The 23,305-nt window shown below is 46.1% G+C and overlaps 1 protein-coding gene across 3 annotated transcripts in view; it reads right to left on the minus strand.

Annotated features, from left to right (window-relative positions):
• Positions 1–64: 64 nt before the first annotated feature.
• Positions 65–23,305, minus strand: part of LOC143482851 (collagen alpha-1(XXVI) chain-like) — a 27,130-nt gene continuing 3,889 nt past the window's right edge. The window contains exons 4-14 of one of the 3 annotated variants that reach the window (XM_076981415.1): positions 14,200–14,261; positions 13,516–13,642; positions 11,936–12,079; positions 11,472–11,609; positions 7,764–7,814; positions 7,546–7,598; positions 6,024–6,077; positions 4,294–4,329; positions 3,323–3,376; positions 2,973–3,057; positions 65–2,077 (exon numbers count right to left, since the gene is read on the minus strand). In XM_076981415.1, the coding sequence (XP_076837530.1) occupies positions 1,911–2,077; positions 2,973–3,057; positions 3,323–3,376; positions 4,294–4,329; positions 6,024–6,077; positions 7,546–7,598; positions 7,764–7,814; positions 11,472–11,609; positions 11,936–12,079; positions 13,516–13,642; positions 14,200–14,261 (971 nt within the window). In that variant the 3' untranslated portion in view covers positions 65–1,910. Of the gene's footprint in view, positions 2,078–2,972; positions 3,058–3,322; positions 3,377–4,293; positions 4,330–5,400; positions 5,481–6,023; positions 6,078–7,545; positions 7,599–7,763; positions 7,815–11,471; positions 11,610–11,935; positions 12,080–13,515; positions 13,643–14,199; positions 14,262–23,305 lie in introns of those variants that run through there. The other 2 variants (XM_076981416.1, XR_013122305.1) reach the window with 2 other exon arrangements.

A 23,305-nucleotide genomic window follows, 5' to 3' on the forward strand; every position in this document is an offset into this window, starting at 1 on the left:
AATACAAAACATAGTGAATTATTCATGATCTGTCTGAATACATCCCCCCCCCCCCCCCCCACCCCACAGACATGATACTATACAGCCTGAAATACAGAACAGAGACCAAACGAATGTGGGAATACCCCAGAGTGTACTGTTCAATAACATTAACAATGTTACATCTACACTAACTACTGTATATAAACTAATACATGTTAAAATGAACCACTCTAATCACTCACTGATGTAGCCTAAGAAAAATGTCCAGCAAAGATAATGTTTGTTTATACGAAATCACACATCAATACACACAAAGTAAAGCAGAAACCAACAGTTTAAACGCGTAGCACAATAACACAGATACAAGAGGTTTGAGATTAAACTACTGTTAACTTTAGAAAGGGATAGCGCTGCTTTTAAACACGTTTAGATCTGTGTGGGGGTAAAAACAGAGCATGGAGTCTTACATCTCTCACAGTGTTTAGGGAGTTTAGATGAACCAGACAGACAAAATCCTGGAAGCCTGTCATCTTAAGCCAGGGTTTTGTAACAGGACTCTGAGATCCAGTCTCAAGTAATAACATTATGGAGAAACAAATATGTCCAGGGCCACTGGCATCAGGGCATGATGTCAGAGAGAAGAGTTTGTTTCCTGTCAGGAGTGATGCCTTACTCCACGTCTGCAAACTGGACCTGTGTGCACAACAGAGCCGCGGGGGGCAGAATCGGTCTCTGCACACAAAGTCAGAGAGCTGAAGTGTGTGTAACTTTGACCCCCACAGAAATGAGTGAGAGAGAGAGAGAGAGAGAGAGAGAGAGAGTGAGGGTGACGGAGTGACTACATGGCCTTCTATTGAACCTGAGCATGGTGTCTGGGGTCAGTCCGTGGAACCCATTCCAATAACTGGTCAGACTGTGTACTGGGGAAGATGCCAGATGATTCTGGTGTAAGAATGTTGTGTTTGGAGCCGCGTGGTGGGAATTGGACGCATTCACGGCGTTCGGCCGCCGTATGAGCTATAACAAGCCGGCGTGTTGCGAGCCAACAGATCCCTGACAGGTCAGGTGAAGCATGAGGCAATCTACGAGTGTGTGTGCACATGCATTAAACACACACACACACACGCACACACACACCCACACACACACACACGCAGGCTAGAGAGGGAACCAGGCTGCGCACACACACACACACACACACACACACACACGCAGCCAAGAGAGAGAACCAGGCTGCGCACACACACACACACACACACACACACACACACACACACACACACACACATGCAGGCTAGAGAGGGAACCAGGCTGCGCACACACACACACACACACACACACGCAGGCTAGAGAGGGAACCAGGCTGCGCACACACACACACACACACACACACACACACACACACACATGCAGGCTAGAGAGGGAACCAGGCTGCGCACACACACACACACACACACACACACACACACACACACACACACACACGCAGGCTAGAGAGGGAACCAGGCTGCGCACACACACACACACACACACACACACACACACACACACCTTGGACAACATTATTCAACATGTACCGTGGTTGGTCTGTAACCATAAAACAATCACAGGTCAGACAGACGCTGCTGGCAAGCTTGAAGGAACAAGCACACACACACACACACACACACACACACACACACACACACACACACACACACACACACACACACACACACACACACACACACACACACACACACACACACACACACACACACACACACACACACACACACACGCGCCAAATCTTATTAAAAAGACACAAGCTTCCAACATGGTCCAACAAAACAAATGACCGTTAAATGAAAAGTTGTGAGCGTTTGACAGAGCTGCTCTCTCGGGCTTCAGAAGAGGAAGTGGATGACAGTAATGAGCTACGCTAACAGCTACGCTAAATGTCCACCACTCCTCCTCTGGTGCGGGCCCGGCTGTAGGGGGTGGAGCGGTTGGAGCGGGTGGAGGCGGAGGGACCCGGCCCGTTTGATCTTCATGGCCGGCGAAGCAAGAGGGTCTGGCAGACCATCCAATCCAGAACCAGGCTCGACCGGGCTGTCTGTAACACCCACACATATCCACACACACACACACACACACACACACACACACACACACACACACACACACACACACACACACACACACACAAAGAGTAAACAGAACATCTTTCAGAGCAACAACTTCCTCTATGCCTGCACCTACAGGTTATTAAAGGTCATTTCAGTTCTGTGTCTTTAGTTGTTAATTGTGGCCTTTTTTTGCACAGCTGTGCCTCCAGGAGTGACCTGTCTGTGTTGGGTACAGAGCTGTGCTGGGTACAGCGCCATGTTGGGTACAGCGCCATGTTGGGTACAGAAAAGTTTAATAAACAAGGTACACATTTTCGTTTCTGCTTCTGCTAGTTAAAAGTGCAGACAACGTCAGACGTGCAGATTCCACCTGCGTTGGGCTTAAACGTGTCATGACACACCTCAACTGGCCGCAGAGCGCAGGAGTGGCACTGGCTACTGTCAATCACTTTCCCTGAACTGAAATATGTTTGGCAGTGTGCTAAGAGTGATTTTGGCAGTGTGCTAAGAGTGATTTTGGCATTGTGCTCCCCCAGTACTGAGGCAGATCACTGCTGATCTCTGTGAGGGCTGAAATCAAACAACCATTTGCACACCTGCCAAGATTAGTCAAAGATTAGCACACACCATGTATTTGGTCGGGCCCTGACGGCAGTGATACGTTTGGGATGTGCGCTTTAAATCAGAATAGAAAAACAGCGTCAGTTATCATGGCTTCTCTTGGACTCTCGCACACGCCACAGCCGTGTGCTACGTGTCGAGTAGGTCGAGGAGGAGAACCTCCACCCTGTTGAGACTGATGGAGGCTCATGAGGACTGATGGAGAGTAATAAAAAAAAACAAATGACTGGGGATGGAGGTTGAGAGAAGAATGAACGTTACCGTGGATACCAATCATGTGTTCTAGAATGAGAACCCGCTCCGCCAGAATCTTTAGGGCCTCCCTCAGCTGCTGGACCCCTTCACCCTGCAGTCAGGTCAGCGCAATTCAGGTCATTTGCATTCAATTCGAATTATAAATTGAACTACAAACAGAGTTTAAACCCATGCCTGAGCTGAACGCTACTACTTAGCATTTTTCATTTATTCAATGGCTACAAGAATCATCACATAAGTTACAAATATGCCCTCCAAGCTAATGGGAGGCTAGCGCTGACTCGCATGACTCTTGACTTCTCATGTGTGCAGGGTGTGTTCCTGCAGGTGTAGATATGAGTGTTAGCGCAGCTCACGTCAGGCAGGCCGTCTCCTGGGTCTCCCTTCTGTCCTTTAGCACCTGCTGGGCCCTGTGGGAGTGAAGGAGGAGTGTGAGTGTGGAAGTGTGAGTGTGGAAGTGTGGGTGTTGAATTGTGGGTGTGGAAGTGTGAGTGTGGAAGTGTGAGTGTGGAAGTGTGGGTGTTGAATTGTGAGTGTGGAAGTGTGAGTGTGGAAGTGTGAGTGTGGAAGTGTGGGTGTTGAATTGTGAGTGTGGAAGTGTGAGTGTGGAAGTGTGAGTGTGGAAGTGTGAGTGTGGAAGTGTGAGTGTGAGTGTGGAAGTGTGAGTGTGGAAGTGTGGGTGTGAGTGTGGAAGTGTGGGTGTTGAATTGTGGATGTGGAAGTGTGAGTGTGGAAGTGTGAGTGTGGGAGTGTGAGTGTGGAATTGTGGGTGTGGAAGTGTGAGTGTGGAAGTGTGAGTGTGGAAGTGTGAGTGTGAGTGTGGAAGTGTGAGTGTGGAAGTGTGAGTGTGAGTGTGGAAGTGTGAGTGTGGAAGTGTGAGTGTGGAAGTGTGGGTGTTGAATTGTGAGTGTGGAAGTGTGAGTGTGGAAGTGTGAGTGTGAGTGTGGAAGTGTGAGTGTGGAAGTGTGAGTGTGAGTGTGGAAGTGTGAGTGTGGAAGTGTGAGTGTGAGTGTGGAAGTGTGAGTGTGAGTGTGGAAGTGTGAATGTGGAAGTGTGGGTGTTGAATTGTGAGTGTGGAAGTGTGAGTGTGGAAGTGTGAGTGTGGAAGTGTGAGTGTGGAAGTGTGGGTGTTGAATTGTGGATGTGGAAGTGTGAGTGTGGAAGTGTGGGTGTGGAAGTGTGGGTGTTAAATTGTGGGTGTGGAAGTGTGAGTGTGGAAGTGTGGGTGTGGAAGTGTGGGTGTTAAATTGTGGGTGTGGAAGTGTGAGTGTGGAAGTGTGAGTGTGGAAGTGTGGGTGTGGAAGTGTGAGTGTGCTTGCTTGCTTACTGGCTGCCCTTGCTCTCCTGTTAAACCTGGAGGTCCCTGAAACAGAAGAGATTTGAAACATAAGTGGAGCCCACACAGAGATTTATGCTAGTCATCCAATTAAAATATATTAAATGATTATAGACACATTTACTCTAAGGCACCAATATTTATCAAACTCCAGATTTCTGCTGCGTCCCTTTCTGAGTTTGACCAGACTGTAACAAAATGACTGTAACAAAATGACTGTAATGAGATGGCTGTAAAGAAATAACTGTAAAGAGATGACTGTAATGAGATGACTGTAACAAAATGACTGTAACGAGATGACTGTAACAGTGACTGTAACAGTGATTGTAACGAAGTGACTAACAAGATGACTGTAACAAAATGACTGTAACGAGATGACTATAACAAAGTGACTAACAAGATGACTATAAAGAAGTAACTGTAACGAGATGACTGTAACAAGATGACTGTAACAAAATGACTGTAACGAGATGACTAACAGTGACTGTATCAAAGTGATTAACAAGATGACTATAACAAAGTGACTGTAACGAGATGACTATAACAAAATGACTAACGAGATGACTGTAACAAAATGACTGTAACGAGATTACTATAACGAAGTGACTGTAACGAGATGATTGTAAGAAAATGACTGTTACAAAATGAGTAATCTCTAACAAGATGACTGTAATGAGATGACTGTAATGAGATGACTGTAATGAGATGACTGTAACGAGATTACTATAACAAAGTGTCTGTAACGAGATGACTATAACAAAATGACTGTAACGAGATGACTGTAACAAAGGGATTAACAAGATGACTGTAACAAAATGACTGTAACGAGATGACTGTAATGAGATGACTATAACGAAGTGACTGTAACATGACTGTAACAAAATGACTTTAACGAGATGACTGTAAAGAAGTAACTGTAACGAGATGACTGTAACGAGATGACTGTAATTAAGTGACTGTACCAAAGTGACTGTAACAAGATGACTGTAACAAAATGACTGTAACGAGGTGACTGTAACGATGGGACTGTAATGAAGGGACTGTAATAAGATGACCATAATGAGGTGACCATAATGAGGTAACTGTTGACGAGGTGACCTGGTGCTTCTTCGCTGGCTCCCAACATCATGGCCGCTTTTCCCTTCATGCCCAAGAGACTCAAGAACATGAAGTGTGATCTGTGAACAGCAGGAGACTCCAGAGGTAACTAGCTGAAAGGGATCATCTGAGATCTCAAAAAGTGAAGAACTGTGTTGTAAAGGCATAAACAGGAGGATGACCGAGTTGTTCACATTATAAGGTCTAACATGATTGGCTGGTCCGCAGTGCGAGCCGCGTGATGTCATGGTCGTGTCCCATCCAGAACACGAAGAAGAAAGAGGGGGAAGATGGAGATTAGATCAGATACTAAATGGCCTTTGATGCCATGTGGTTTCGCAGCATGTTAAATAATCAGCCTCAACTTGCTTACACATCAGTGTTGTAATAGCTGAATGAAAAATCTGTTATTGTTCCTACTTAGTGCTTCTCAAACTGAAATCTGAAACTGTGGCCATCCTGAAAACTGGGAGTACGTGAACACAGCACTTCTGCGCTTCATCTGACAAGCAGCTCCCAGACTTCTCAAATGACCTTTAGCATGCATTTGCTAAGCAAGCGGATGAATTATACTGGCCATCATGGACATGTAGGTCTACACACAGAGTTGAATGAAACCTCACCCTTTCGCCCGGGTCTCCCTTGGGCCCCATTAATCCAGACTCACTCCTCACCGCCTGGAACACACACACACACACACACACACACACACACACACACACACACACACACACACAAAGCCTTAAAGTGCATGCAGATGAAGAAATATATGAAATTTCCTGGATTTAAGAAAGACGTCTGATCTTCAATCAAGCCAAGGCAATAGGCAACCTTGATCTGTTTAAACTAAGGACACACAAACAATTGCACTTCTTGTCATCACTGAACACATCATGAAAACATCTGCTTTCATGATGGGATGGAATAAGCGAGAGACCCCTTACAAAGGGAGGAGAAACTCGGTTAACCTCCTCCGGTCTTTCCGGAAGTCACTGTTCGCAATCGCACGATGGTTAGGAGGAATCTGAGATCTTTCCTTCTTACGAAGATGTTCCGCTTTACTGACACTGATATCCCAGGTCCCTGTGGGTGACGCCACACGTTTTCGGTTGGTCTTACATCTGAGCTCTGATTGGCCATTCTGCACCATGAACGTTCTCGTCTCTCTACTGATGCTCGGTACTTTTTTTCCCTGTGACTTCCAGCACTGAGAGGTTCTGCCGAAGAACTCGGCTTTGTCGAACGCTTTTTTGAACGGCGTCCCAGAACCATCACAGAACATCCATGTGCAGCAAACGCTTTTGTTTATAAAGCAGCGGTTTCTTCTTGTCTTGCAATGAATACCATTCTTGTTCTCTGTTTTATTTAGATCGGACACATGCACAGATGCTTTTGCAAAGTTCTAGAGATTTCTGCAGGTCCTTTGCTGTTTACCTAAAACCGTGTCATAGCACTCCAGACAATTCTCAGGGCCACATGTGAATCATCTAGGTCTTGTCATGCAATCGAGTGTTGGCTTTAGATTTCTTGACTGGATGCTGAACACTGGGGACTCAAAAATTCTTCCTGGGTCCAAATGTGTTCCAGTCAAGACCACAGAACAACAGAATCAAGACAAAAATGAAAAAGAAATGTTTGCTCACCAAAATCCATGTATTTTTATGAGATGATGATTATGTCTGCTTCTGAGTTATGAGATGCAGAAATTAATGAATGCTTGGGCTATAAAAACGGTTGGTCGTTTCTTCCAGCTTTAAACATCTCTGTAATTCTTCTAGTGAGTCATGTAGATCCCTCTCTCAGCATGTCTAATTTTATGTCAGTCATTAGGACCTAAAGGTTCACTTTCTGTGAACCACTTTCAATCCTGGACTCTACATTTTTAAACAGTGTGGTCAGTATTCACAAGAAGTGCAATGTGTATCCTTTGTGTAGATTGTGTTTATCTATTATTGTGACTTTATCTAATATTGTTGAAGGCTAGAATACAATAAATTTGGGTAATTACTAAATAAATTAAAAATCACAATGTTACAAATGTGAATTTGATAATGAACCCATATACAAACATGTAATGTTCTTATGTATTAAAAGCATAATTTGAAGTTCAAAAGACTCTGAGGTTCAGCGTGAGCATGTGCGTACATCTAATCCTGGTAGACCAGGGATGCCAGGATCTCCAGCAGGTCCAGGAGGGCCTCAACAAAATAAAAGTCAACAAAATAAAAGTCATTTCATGATTTTACATCACAGTAGTAAAATAATAATAAAGTGGACATATTGAAACACAGTGAAATTGTGTGTGTGTGTGTGTGTGTGTGTGTGTGTGTGTGTGTGTGTGTGTGTGTGTGTGTGTGACATACCAGAAGGACCTGGTGGGCCTGGAAGTCCTACGTGTGCAACGTATTGACCTGCTTGACCATAACACAGCAACAATCAGAGGTTGAGCAGGATCACAAAACACCCAGACAGTGATTGATCCAGATGACAGTAAACTCAGACAGTGATTGATCCAGAACACAGAAAACCCACATAGTGATTGATCCAGATCACAGTAAACCCACACAGTGATTGATCCAGATCACAGTAAACCCACACAGTGATTGATCCAGATCACAGTAAACCCAGACAGCTGGATCAGAGGATTGGATAACAATAAACCACACAGTGTTCAGGCTGGATTTGAGTAAACAAACACAGCTGGATCACACAGCTGGATCACACAACTGGATCACATAGGTTGATTACAGTGAATACACACAGCTGGATCACAGAGCCGGATCGCGGTGGACATCTCACATATATATTTGTAATATATTCCTCTATACTGTGTAACAGACACAGTTATGCTGTGCCTTTAAGAACAGGGCAACACCTCTTTTAAGAGAGAAGGGGAGATGGGTGGAGGGAGTGAGAGAAATAGAAGGGGAGGATGGAGAGAGAGAGGTTGAGGTTCTCTTCTGCTAGATCCGTACCCATAATCCCATTAACGCAGAGACGGTGCTTATGTGTTGTTTAGGCATGAATGAAGCATCTGTAGCTGCATGATGTGTGGTATGTTATTTCACAATAAACGAGCCCCTTCGGAGTGTCAACATCAGCGTCTGTGTCCGAGCTGGTGTCCCGCATCATGGCAGCCCAGAAGAACCCACTCACCCCGGGTACACGTGTGGGTTTGGGATCCTCGAGCTCCATCTCGTAACACACACACTCACACACACACACACACCCCTCTTCTCCAGCTGTAGTGTTTAAGTCTCCTCTGTTCCGGAAGGTTCCAGTCAGGCTGGGTTACTCTCTCTACTCAACGTGTGACGTCCCTTAGCTGTCCTGGCCCTCATTAACCTGTGTGAGAGGAGAGCGGCCATCACACTCACAGACACCCACGCGCTCGAGCAGACGCGTACTACACCTCCCGCCCAGCAGGGAGGCGCTCATGACCTTTAGGGTAGAGGGCTGGAACCCGGCCTGCCTGCTCACTGGACATGGGGATGAACAGCTGTCCTGATCACAGCTTGGCTGCTCTCTCCATCCGCTCTCTCCCTCTCACTCTCTCTCTCTCTCTCTCTCTCTCTCTAACTCTCTCTCACTCACTGCTGTGACTCTCTCTCGCTCTCTGGAATACAGTCCACATGCTCTGCATGGATCTCAGCAAATCCCAGTCATATGAATGTGAAAGAAATGTGTGTGTGTGTGTGTGTGTGTGTGTGTGTGTGTGTGTGTGTGTGTGTGTGTGTGTGTGTCAAAAATAGAGTGATTACTCATATGGACTTACTTTGTAAAGCTTAGATATAGCTATTGACAAAATGAAGTGTCATATGTTCACTGCACCCATCAATTGCGTCTCCCTGCAGTTCCTGCTGTTTGAAGCTCGGGCTCATGTAGTAATAATTTATCTCTGCATACAACAAGTGCCTAGACCTCCCGAGACATCTACAGCACTGCCACACACACACACACACACACACACACACACACACACACACACACACACACACACACACACACACACACACACACACACACACACCCACACACACACAATACACCTCCCAGGCCTCTGGAGGAATGATCAGAACTCAGTGGGAGGTATATGCTGCTGTCTGGTGTCTCGTCCCAACCTGCAGCAGTGGGAGGGGAACCAGATCTGCTCCTGCTCCGAGAGGAGGAGGAGGAGGAGGAAGAGGAGGGGGGGGCATGCAGGCCCACTCAGGGAGCTCAAACGCCCTGGCAGCCTCCCTCTGGAACCAATTTCTGGAGCTGGCACGGTCCGCCTTTCCATCCGTCCCCCGGGGGGGGGGGAGGAGGGGGGGGGTCTCTGCCTCGCCTCCTCCACCCGCCTGCTCTTTGGCACGGGGGGGGTTCTGAGAGCAGACTGCCGCACTGACAGCTTACAAATTAGAGCTGATCTACAGCCAGCTGAGAGGAGTCTGGGCCGGCGGAGAGCCAGGGGCCCAATCAAAAGCAGCTCCGCTCGGCAGCCTGGGAGCAGAGCTCTGCTGCCCCCTGCTGTCCGCTCTGGGAAGTGCAGGCTGAGTGAAGCGCAGAACTCAATTATGATTAAGACACTTTAGGGTGGGTTTCCACATGAAGATTGGATTACAGTGGATTAAATGACATGATGAATGGGGATTCTCTGCTTTAATTTCTTTTGTAGTCTAGGAAAATGAGTCGTGTGGCACACCAGAGCAGTCTGAATGACTCTTCTTCGTGAACATTGCAAATTATGAAAACAATTGACATTCTTCTACTGTGTCTGTTAATTGCTTTTCCATGTAAAAAAAAGAGTATTGTGAAACAGTGGGGAAATAGCGGCGGTCTCACTGCCTAACCCACCACAGAGCTTAAACACAAATCACGACGCTTCTCACAGCGCTACTACACACTACTACACAACCAGTTAATGCACCGGAACATTTGCACTAATGAACAATTAACATGCATAAAATGTTCTCAAGAAAGAGCGATGATTATACCTCCAAATTAAAACTCTCGAAAGCCACGGTTTCTGACTAAACACATATCTGACACTGCACATTCGGCTCTGCAAGACATGCAGTCTTCTCAGTGGAGCACTTTACGTAGGTGCATCGAGTCATCTGTCTCAGGGCAGAATTCCTTTACTGCATCACAAACAAACAAATAAATAAAACATCTGTTCCGTGTGACGGAGTGAAGATCTCTCCAAACCCTTGCGATGGTAGAAAGGTATGCAGCTGAATATAGAAACGCTGATTACTGCACGGTGATTCAACTTCGCCGAGCAGCAGAGGTCAAGAACGGGGCGGTTGATCTTGGCTCTCACTTTCACAAAAGGTAAACGAAGCGCAATGATCCTTGACAACATCTGCAAGAAATCGGGTGTGTATCTGGGGGGTGCGCTTGTGCTGTAGGAAATATATCGACCTCTACTGGCCAGTTTTACCAGCGCTCCTATAAGCTGAAAACCGTAAAACCGTAGTCCGTATCTGAGCATAAATGAGGGGTCAAAAAAGATACGCAATTTTACTGTTAAAGTTACCATGATTTAAAGAAGTGTTACACTCACTCATTCGAGCCATTTTGAGATGACATGCATGCTACATACATTGTAGTAACAAGTGTGCATGAGAGAAAGAGAGAGAAAGAGTGAGAGAGAAAGAGTGAGAGAGAAGAGAGAGAGAGAGAGAGAGAGAGAGAGAGAGAGAGAGAGAGAGAGAGAGAGAGAGAGAGAGAGAGAGAGAGAGAGAGAGAGAGAGAGAAAGCACTTTTAGTATCTATCTGCTTCTGGTAAAAGTGCCTCCATTAAAATAATGTACAGCCAGTTCACCAACAAGAATTACACTACCTGCACTCCACAAATAACAGTCACAGCAGCTAAACAGAGTAATGGAACCCACGCACCATTTGAGTAAATTACAGTTTATAATATCCAGATTCATTTGAATAAGTGGGAACAGGAATCAGCCTCTGTGAGTGTGTGGTTGCACACACGGTTTAGTTAACAGTTGAATTAACTCTGGTTTAAAGTGCAATCACATTGGGGTCTGTATCGAAAAGCCAAAAACATACAACCAGGTCGGTCTTCTTACCTGTCTCATCCTGGCCCTGAAACACATCGCCCCTGAGAGGGATGGAGTTGGGCAGGCCAGGGGTTCCGGGGAGCCCGGGAAGTCCTGGTGGACCCGGAAGGCCGATCTCTCCTGGTAAGCCCCTTTCCCCCTTTTGACCTGGGAGTGATGGTGGGACATTTTAACATTTCCACTCCTGAGGTCTGCTTAACAGCATGAAGACAGGATTAACTGGATATGAGCATTATAATACACACCACAAAGCAAAATGTAACACCCAAGCCAAATCATTATCAATTCTGTAGACTTGAATACTGAAGCTGCTTTCTGAACTGAACAGTGTTTAATAGTTAATAGTTTGAAAGTTTGTTCATGTCAACAACTCATTGTTATCTCTGTGTGTTTGTTCTCCAACAGCCAATAAGAAAGCAGGATATTCTAAACTCATTCATATTACAGAACAGAACTGGATCACAGAGTCTTACCTGTGGGTCCCACAATCCCTGGGGCCCCTGTCACTCCAGCAGGTCCAGGAGGCCCTGATACACCTGCATCCCCAGGATGTCCAGGAGGGCCTGATTTACCTGGATGTCCAGGAGGTCCCGGGGGTCCTGGTGGGCCCCTTGTCCCTGTGCACATGGAGACAGACAGTGATGTCTGGAACATAAATGAGACACTCTACATTCCCAATTATCTACAAGACGCAATCTATGTCAGAATCAGAATGAATAAGCCTTTCATCTGTGGATTAGCACTTCTTTGAAAAACAGTTTTATTTATGGTGTGGCGTTTTCTCATACATGTTAACTGGGTCCTTATTTTTTGAAGGAAAAACAAACAAACCAAAACTGTTTTTTAAAGCGTCATCTGGAGGAACTTTTCACTCAGATAAAGCAATTAATATATGAAACACAGTTCTTCTGCCAGACATCTGACATAAATTTACATGCTGGACTTGTTGGACACTGGTGTTGTGGAACAACAAAATATTCTGACAGACTGAAATGCAATCTAGCCATCTAATTTATCCTCTCAGGCTATGTGTCCTTTGTATCATACTATAGAACAGGCTTTGTACTGGCTCGTTAAGAGATTTTACCGCAGATCTATTAGAAGGATTAGACATAGGTCCTGTACAGGGTTGCCAGATCAAACAGTGGCTAGGCCCATGAAGATGTCATGCATTGGGTTGCCAGATCAAACAGTGGCTAGGCCCATGAAGATGTATACAGATAATGTGACAAAGAAGGTCCATATAGGATAATGATAATGTATTTGGGTTTTATGAGTCATCTAATCTAACCTTGACTAAAGAGTAATTTAAAATAACAATCCTCTCGTCCATTGTGTGTAGCTCTATTGAACAGGGGCTGTAGTATCCTAGTGGGTTACAAACCAGAAGGTTGTGGGTTTGAATCCCAGTTCTGCAGTCTCTGTTAGGCCCTGGTCCTTTGACCATGTTGGACCCTTAACTGTATTTATGTTGTTATCAGAATTCACTTTGCATAATCTTGTCACTTCACTGAAAAGATTTCTGGCTGTTCTGGTACTTTGATCTCTTTTTATACATCATGGTTATGCTACTATTGTTTCCTATAGGAAATGAGCTATACTATAAAAGGGTTCTTTTACTAAAATATAACTGTACGGACTATTGACTGGAGGTTGAAACTGGTGGATCTTTTGTTTTGAAACGAGGTGAAAAGGATCATCAGTTGTCCAAGATTCTTTCACTACATCTAGATCGCTGACCAAGGGATGGTCCACTCATCCTGACACTCTGAAAGCACACACACGTATCCCAAGGACATCCATAGTTTTCAGCACCAGGTGAGACGTTTCAGACACAAGATATTTCTTGGCGGTTTGAGCCTGAAAAATGTGAACATATTTTATTCGTTTCTCCAAGCAACATCAATTCATAGACTCAACATATCATTACTCCTCCGCTCTCGTAGCAATTACTTTCTCCTTAGATGTAGACACAAATCTCAGATAGCTTCCTGGCCTGAGGTTAACATGGCACTTTGTTAAGACAAACGAGGGGGTCAGGTGATTGGCTCACCTGGTTGCCAGACAGGCGGGGGTCCAATAGGAGTAGGGTGTGGTGTCTCTACTTCGTTGTCTGTGGATCCTTCTGGCAAATGATGAATGGATGGTGTCTGAGGTCCCGCCCCCTCCAGGAACTTGATCTGGAATACACAAAAACTGATCAAGCTCACCTATCATGTCGTGTTTGATATGTTCTTTTTTATTATAGTAGTTTTGTTTGGAATACGTTTTGCACCTATTAAATACCAATGAAAATGACATCTCAAACATTTGTTAAGCCTGTCTGCTTAGGATAATAAGCACTCCAAATAAAATATGAAGAAAAAAAAAAACTACCATTCTGAAGGATGAGGCTGTTTAAGGCAAACGTGTGATGATTTTGACAGGCTTTTTTAAATTACTGGGGGGTAAAAGGGTAATTTGCTAGTGACATACATACGTCACGGCTCCATGGCTAAACTAAAGGGGAAAAAGCTGTATGCCCAACATGTATCACCAGACTGGTGACATTGTGAGAATTACTATTTAATAATAAAATTAATTAATAATTGTTGTCTTTTTCTTTCAAAATTACTGATCTGGTTTTAAGACGGTTTCAGATTATGCAAATGTTGGATTTGTTCTGTATTTAGAGGATATCATAAACTTGTCTGAGGTTGTTTTATTTTTCAACATTTTTTGTTCCCGACTTCCTTACCTTAGACTCAATGGTGCTCAGACGAATGTTTAGATCAGTGTAACCAGTACAGTTCATGCATTCTGCAAAAAAGAGGGGGGGGGGGGGGGGTTGTAGTTCTTAATTAATTAAATTAATTTTCATTAAGTCGACTCATTATCTTTGTCTTGTTTCCAGCTATGATCCATGATCCGTACATGGGTCAGAAATGCCTCCATGGAATGAATGTTTTCCTGGTGTCTGGGAAACATGCATACCATGAAGAACGGATTCAAGCTAGCCACACACATGCACAATTATCTACCATATGCTACCCCCTAACACAGTGGTTCCCAAACTTTTTCTGCCGTGCCCCCCTTTAGTAGATGAGAATATTTTTGCGCCCCCCCCCCCCCCCCCCCCCCCCCCCCCATATTGACTAGGGATGTGTTGAAAACTTACAAAAACAATAGGTTCACAACTTTGGTCAAACATGAAAAAAATTAACTGCAAGAAACATTTTAAATGGTTCAAGAATTCTAAATGTAATTTAAAATAAATAAGGAGATGAAATAAGAGAAACAGCAATACATATGCGGCTAGTTTGCAAGCGCAGACATCACGCAGAGCACAAAGCATGTAACGGCCAGAAATATGTGTACTGTCTCTTTAAGGGAGCGAGTTGAGCGTGCGTATGGAATATTGTTTTTTTAGCTTTCCGCCGTAGACCGAGTCAGACCACTGCTCTTTAATTTATTTCTGTAAGTAACGCATTAAATGAGCTTTGGACAACTCACCAGTTCATGTATGAACAGTGAAGTATTGCTGGAGCCCAGGTTTATTTTGGTCAACCAGCAAATAAACGGACTAAGTGGAATACCACCAGCGCGAGTATTAGGGTTGAACTAACTCCGAAAAGCAAGCAATACAAGCATATAATTAGAGTGAATAGATCTGTTTTTATGGATCGGTCACATTGTCCCCGATACCCGATCTAGAATTTTTTCAGATATTAATATCGGAATCGGTGCATCCCTAATATTGACACATGTGCACGTTTTACTTTCAAGCTCCGCGCCCCCCCTGCAATAGCTCCGCGCCCCACCTAGGGGGCGCGCCCCCCACTTTGGGAACCACTGCCCTAACACATGCACGTATGCAAACACACGCACACACACACACACACACACACACACACACACACACACACACACACACCCTCAACAGGCCGTTTTGGAGGAACCCTGCAGCATTGAGTTGGTAGTGTATCCTAACCATGTTGCCAGCAGAAGGATGACTCATACCGCTCCCCTGAGCTAACATTTTACCGAAACAACAAATTGCAACTCGTTATTGCATGATTCAAGCTCTAAATCAGCCATTGGTTAGGAGCTCCAGGCCTGACACGCCTCCAAGCATGGCCAGGTTCTCCACTGCACTTCCTCTGCTGTTACGGACTCTCCCTCCCTCTCGTTTACATGTGCTTTCTGTCTGTCTGCCTCGTGCCAGTCTCTCTGCTGGGTACCCAGACTGCAGGAGTGGTGGTTGTGCCAACCTCATCATGGCATTCTCCGTGTTGGCATTCTCCGGATTGGACCTGAGTCAAATTGCAACTTAACATAATCTAGCGATCGACTGAAAAACAGAATGCAGGATAAATTCAGCACTGATTGATCATATTCAAGCCATGACTAACACTGCAACCGAAAGGTTGAAACTGACGTTACTCCAACGATAATCGACTGATGGATAATGCAAAGCCTGAAGGGCATTTAAGCGCATTTCCTGGCCGCCTGCCCGGTCACGTCCTGTCCAGAGAAAGAGCTGGTCTTCAGGGACCGGTGGAGAAACCCCAAACAAGACCACAAGAGCCAACACCACCCAGAAGAAGCAGGAGACCTTTATGTTTATAACAAGAAGAACAAAAGAGTGCCCAACCTAGTGTTTACATTCTGAGTCTATAGATATTATTATTCTTATGAGACCTGGAATTCATATAAAATACATAAATGGGAAAATGTTTTATGAGTGCATGAATGTTAAAGTTCTTGTCAGTTCCCTCTGAAAAAGGTAAAAGGTTATGGGTATATGGGGTTGTAACGGAGCAGATTAAATCACACTAATGTCATTCACAGGTCTGGGCTCCTCCTCTCCTACCTGTTACATTATTGAAAGCTGAGAGACACATATGTACACACACACACAGACACACACACACACATGTTGTTGTGGACAGACTTCCATAAGCACATTCCCAGTCAACATCATCTTCTGAACCATTTTAAGCACACTGCTATTACGTTGGATAACTGCACCTCTGAGAGCCTCTCCAAGGATGAGAAGAAATAGACCTTTTCATTTACTCGTAGATAAAAAAATAGCTGCTGATTCTCAGGAGTTCAAATGTTTATGATTCCTACAGTGTTTGTTCAAAGAGTCTGGTAGAAACGAGCCCAGACACTAAATAGACACGACACACAAATCCCTCATGATGCTCTTCAGTAGCAGAAAGCAAATGTGTCTGTGCACAACTGTCTGTGCACAAATGTTCAGTCAGTGGTCAAATATACCCACCCCGTGAGGACCCTGGCATCATTCAAGCCTGCAGCTGTCTCTGACCACGTCAGCAAACTCACGAACAGTTGCTCGGGGCAACATAAGGCAGATGTCTGAGGGGTCAGAGTTCACTCTGCGTTAGCTTTTGCCTCGGTCACTAGGATTTTATTTAAAGTCAGCCAGGACACAGAGGGTACAGACATGAAGGCCTGACCTTGGTGTGATGATTCCTGACTAAAACATCTGTATGGAGTTGATGTATGAGGACTAAGTTTTAATGTGGGGAGGGTTTGAGGGAACCCACTTACCAGCAGACCGGCTTATTCATAAATACCCCAGTAATAACAGCCTGATCCTGCAGTGTACAAAAACCTCCCCCATTTATCCTGGGGTGCTGCAGTTATTTATATCTCCCAGTGAAGAGGTCAACATATGTTTTGGAAAACGAAAACAGAAGAAAAGGAAGGAGAAGATGGAGAAACAAAGGAAAGGAGTGGGAGTTATGAGGGGGAGGGGCTATGAGGGGGAGGGGCTGGGGGGAGGGTCTAGCCTGGCCACACTCTGGCTCAAGATGCTTAAAAGACAATGAGTTCTGAAATGTATCCAAGACACACACAGAGAGCGTGTTTGTTGAGGGGAAGGGGGGGGGGGGGGGGGGGGTAATGGAACAGCCCATCCACCCGCTTCCACCCCCCCAATGCCGCTGCCAGACGTCTGTGCCACTAAGTTCTTGGACAGCATGTGTCCGGACACGACCACCCGATACGCCAGCGTGACTAAACAGCTGCCTCCAGCAGCAGGGCAGCCCCTCCCACCGGTGCCAGCCCCTCCCACCAGTTCCAGCCCCTCCCACCAGTTCCAGCCCCGCCACTGTGCTCTGGAGCCCAATGAAATCCATCTGAGGGCAGATTTTTAAAGGAATAGTTCACCCCCAAATTCGAACAATGAGGGTAGTGAATGATGACTGCAAACGAGACGTCACTAAACGTCTTCCAATCTGTTCATTCCCCAGTACCCCTGTTAACAGTTTTTGGGGGGGCCTGTTCCTTAAACACCATTAGGTTAGACATTATCCTTACAACTTTCATTCAGCTGGGTTCTCTGGCAGGCCACAGCTCAAGGGAGCCACTTTCTGAGAGAATCTTGAGTTCAAAAGCAGTGAGCAGAGGAAACCCCCCCCACCCAACCTCCACCACCGCCGCTGGAGAATAGCCATGGTGACCAACGTCTCGCCACGTCTGAGAGCCAAGGGGGGGGAGCTGAGAGCCCTCCGGCTGCTGGAGCCACAGCATGGTAAAGCTAGGGAGATAATCACCTGTGAAACGTGAGACGGTGGGACATGCCTTCAGCTTCAGACGCAGTACAGCACGTCGGACAGAACTGCGTCTCGTGTGGACTATGAGTCTGGTGAAGCGACTCAGAACTGACATGGGAAACTCTCACGTGTGGGTTTTCTTTTTTTTTTTTTTTTACAATTTTTTTTCCACAATTTCACCATGAGGTGCTTCAATGGTGAGAGTCTCTCCTATGCCTGGAGAATGGCACTATTGTGAGAGGTTTGGGAGTTCCTCCAACACGTCAGAACCATGCCAATCTGCCCCGCGACCCTGCTGGACGTCCACAGCGGTGCTGTTCTCCCGCACTGGACCAAAGCATGCACAGGTCCGCCGCCGTGAAGATGAGCTACTATGAGGATACACAGCATACCCAAGACATGAGCACCTCACGCATGTCCACGCTGCAAAGCCGTGGTTTTGTTTTAACGGTTATGTTCTCAGGGTGTCTGACTTCCACTGTCAACCATCTCTAAGCCAAGCCAACCTTTACACACGCTTAATGTGATTCTAGCTGTTGTAACATTTATGTTTTAGAACTGGCATTGCCTCATTCTGCTGGAATGCGACAATTTATCAAGAGGCACGGATGCAAAAGCCAAGATAACCTCCGAGCTTGGATTTCCACAGCGTTCGATGGGCCGACTTGCCTTTTAGAGACAGATGTGAAGTCGTAATTCAGCAGTGGCCACAAAACCACTGCTCGGACACAGCGGCACGGTGACCAGCGCTTGAAATGACCAGCAGTGCCCTGAGAGACAGTCACAAAAATCCCAGATTTCAGATATAAAACAGCACTAACACACCTTTACCTTTCCCAAACCTTTACCTGCTACCTTTTTCCAAACTTAAGAACAGCACGAGTGATATGTTTGTGACTCTGAGCCGTTTTGTTGGTTGACACCAGAAATGCAGACTCTGGAAGCCACCAATGGAGAAAGTGACTCTTGAAAGTTGAATTCTAAACAGCCAATCACACTTCTAAAAGTGAACCACCTAAATAAAGTCAAAGAAAAACTAACACAATAAATGTACTAACAACAACGACAATGGCAATAATATATTAACTCATTAAAATGTACATACATTTACATATATTTAAATTCATCCCTTGAGTTGTGTGGCAACATGATCAGCAGAAAGCAAGAATAATAAATGCTAAATGAAGCCGGCGTTGTTAAATGAAGCTCACCAACTGCTTTCATGAGAGTTCCCAAGACTGACGGCGATCTGTTCTCCAGTCTGATTAAATCACTGGGTGCCCCAAATTGCACCCAGCCCCACCAGGGGCAGGAGATCTTTCAGGAAGTTACCCCATGGGACATGTTTATAGGCCCCTCACCACTTTCAAGCCATGAGGCCATGACTGTGGAGAAAACCACTGTCTCCTAACTCTTTCCTTCCTGTTCAACAACACTGGGCTAAACCCCAGGAGGCCGTGCTCTGAGGTCAGGGGTCAGAGGTACACACGTTTACAGCACCCAGTCTTCGGAGACTACACATGTTGCTCTACTGGCTGTAATGCAGTTTAGCTAAACTGCTACATCTATTCTGTTTTGCTATTCTTCCCCAAGAACAAGAAGTTTTTTATTTATTGTTCCACATATATGTATAAACTAATAATAAAGCCACAAAAATATAGCATTACTTCAAAAGGTACAGCACAGTACTGCTTATTCACTGTCCTCGACCTCAAAACGCTCCAAACAAAAAAACGTTTTAATATAGGCAATCAGAGACAAGGTGCTGATATTTAGATCAAAGTTCTTTTAGAAGGTGCTGATCTTTAGAACATTCTGACCTCCTGACACCACTGAACCAAAACGTCATGTGATTTGTGCATTACTGGTTCACAGGCCTCGGGACTACATGTTAAGATATCAATCAGTAACACAAAAGAGTGGGTGGGGGAGGAAGGGGGCAGTGGAAAGAAAGATTGCTAGCAGACTTCGACAGACGCGTTCCGTGCCGTCAAGACAAGATCCTGGTGCGTTTCGGCGCAACTTGAGGTGAGATTTCTTGAAGCTGGAGCCATTTCTCTGAGATTTAATCCACGACTGACATGCCGTACACGTTTAAACAACCCATCACGTAAATAATCTAAAACAACACAAAAAAGAACTTCAAAAATAATAAACATCTCATTCTCATCTATGCCTTCCTTAGCGTTTCTCACACCCATGTCTTTGTCAAAGTTGCTATTTGCAGCGTTCTCAGTAAACAGGTGTTTCATAGTCATCACACTTGCTGACCGTTGAGATTGCTCAAAGCTGGAGGGCTCAGGAGAAAAGTGACTGAGACGTGTTGTGTGCATGTTTACTGGCTCCCCTTTAGAGGGGAGTGGGAGAAGCTGCAGGGAATTCTGGGGGATGGGCCCCGGGCCCCGTGCAAGCCCTGCGTCAGCCCTGCCAGAAACAGCACGACTCGTCTTTTCGTTTTCTTTGGCAGGATCCCCCTTTCAACACGCCTGGCAAGGAGGGCTGTTGTCCAGAAATGGAAGTGGTCACAATGACACGGGAGGGATGGAGGGATGGAAGTGGATGGAGCAGAATGAGATGTTCTGCTGGTGCTGAACCAAACTAAATGTGACCCACTTCTTGGACGATGATGGTGTGGCCCAAAGAACAGAAGCCCTGTGCAGTAACGCTCTACACCGTACAAATGACCATAAACCAAACAAGCTGAAGTTGGAATGATGACTACGGGTCTCTAGCTGAAACACTAACAGACGTTCCTGGTTTTTGAGATGAACAGAACCTAAAACTGAACTAATGATTTTGAATGAAAATAATAAATTATTCGAACAGGACACCATGATATGACTCGTGGACAGAAGGACACCGTTAGCAGAAGACCGGAGACAAGTATCCAGTAACGCAGGGTGCCGTGAAGACCCTGTGTGTGGCTACCAGTCCTGTGGGAATCCCAACACGGCTACATCTAGCTGTGGATTTGCAGCTTCTAAACACAGCGTCAGCAGTCTCCTCTACTGAATTACAGCTTCTAAATGGAGCTTTCCTGCTCTCCTCTGCTGATTTGCAACTTGTAAACATAGTATAAAGGCGTCTCTTGCACTGATATGAAGCACTTAAAGCTCTCCGGACTTCTAAATGTGGCGTTAGTGCTCTCCCTTGGCAGCCTGCAGCACGCTGTTAGTGCTCTTCCGCTGATGTGCAGGTTTTTCGGGTGTCGGTGGACCCGGTGTGGGGCGACGCAGTGCTGAATCTTGTCAAGCTCACGTTTTTGCCCCTTGGAAAAGTGCTCTGCCAGCAATTCAAAGTCAAAGCAAGTCAGAAAGTCAAAGCAACCTCTGCCATGTTTCGCGGGTTGGCAGAGACGGCCGGGCCCTGGCCATCGTCAGCGTCACTCGGCCCGAAACCAGACGAAGAGCGAGGCGCCCCCTGATTGGGCCCGAGGGGCGTTTAACGAGTGTGTTCTGGTCGCTGCGCCAGTGGGGGTCTGAAATACGGGCCAGCCGGGCCGATTCTGACATGAGGAAGATGACTTTTGGCCACGATGGTGTGTAGTGGAGCGAAAAGTGCTGGCATGTTTTTTTGGGCTGTTATGATGACATCATTGTTTGGGCCTAGTAAAGTAGCACTACTACACTCCCTTTCTTCCCAAGATCCTCCGTGTGATTAGATGGCTGTTTGATCACTGCCTTTAGCCTGGCGTCCCTGTGTGTGACACACAGAGGACATGTTTCTCATCTTCGATCTTATTCACCTTGAACAGGGGTGACTGCACCAGTGTTTGACCATGGGACACAGAGCCATAAAAACATGGAAATGGAACCCATTAACCTGCTTTCTCTGGCCCATTACATTTGACTCCATGGCTCCCCGTCTTCCCTTATCTTTTGGCTTTCTCCCACTGTTAGCGAGAAGGTAAGACCACGCTTTGTGGGCTCGCTGAGCAGGTTTCTCCTCGCTGAGGTGGGATCGCTCCGCTCTTTCCATATGGATGTGATTAACTCCGTACTTACGCCACACACTTACACACACACACACACATGTTTCTCCAAAGGTAAAGCAAACAGAGAGACTCTGCCTTAACTTCCTCACCACAACTCTTGTCTACAACGAACAAACACACAGTATGTCACTAACTTCTCACGAACATGTATGGCTACGTTTTCGAGTATGAAATACATTAGCAATAAAATGAAATTAATACGCTGTCTAAACATCGCTACTTATCTAGTATCGGCACCAATGACCGTGTAGCCCACACGTCGTTGGTTTATGGTACATGTATCTGGTAACCATGAGCAGGAAAGCGATGCGGAGACACGAGAAAGATGGCCGACTCCTGGAGAAAGACCTGCTTCGCTGCCCACTGCCTCTTTGGGGAGGACGGGAAGTGTTGTGAGAGAAAGCAGAGAGCGGCAGCGGTGAACATACACAAACACACGGCGCCTCGCCGGCCTTCATCAGCTCACCAGCAGAGCGGGAACGGGCCGAGAGGGGGGGGGGGGGGGGCATGAGGTTTTGGGAGTACCACTCCGAAACAAGGCCAGCACAAGTTCCGAGGGAGACCGGACTGTATAAATATGAGCACAAACATCTCCCTCACCAAGGACGCTCCCCACTGACCTGACGTCTCTCTTAGGAACGTTCCCATGCCGGGCAAATGTTCCCGCATGCACAGAATATGGAGTCACAGTAATGGAGGCACGCTAGTGCACCCCCTCATCCATCTTTTATGGCCGTAAAGACATAAAGTAATATCCTGAGGCTCCCAGCGTGCTGGGACGCGGATGCAGGTCGGTGGGAAAAGCCACTGATGTGTTTGTGTGCGATCCCTAACCCTAACCCTTCAAAGGGCATATCGTGCTACATCAGCATAAAGAACAAAGGCGCATGCACATTAAAGCTACGGCCCGGTCCGTTAACCCCCAGCGTGCGAGCGCACAGGAACACCTTTCACTAGACCCGCCTCCAAAAACACCCAGGAGGCAAACGCTGCAGGCGTTCCGTAAGAAGACAGCGGTCGGCGAAGAGAGTCTCACCGATCCGACGGCATTCGATTCTTACCGAGACCAAGAGACGCACAAATTCATCAGTGATGCTTAATGAGTAAGTTTGTCTCTCTGTTTTGGCATAAACTCTGATATCACATCTGCAGCCCATTCTAACACAGAGTGTGGATGTTTGGGGCAGCCCGGCCGCTCTGTGTGTGTGTGTGTGTGTGTGTGTGTGTGTGTGTGTGTGTGTATGTGTGTGTGTGTGTGTGTGTGTGTGTGTGTGTGTGTATGT

Source organism: Brachyhypopomus gauderio, chromosome 19 (genome assembly GCF_052324685.1).
Source record: "Brachyhypopomus gauderio isolate BG-103 chromosome 19, BGAUD_0.2, whole genome shotgun sequence".
In the NCBI taxonomy this organism is placed as follows: domain Eukaryota; kingdom Metazoa; phylum Chordata; class Actinopteri; order Gymnotiformes; family Hypopomidae; genus Brachyhypopomus; species Brachyhypopomus gauderio.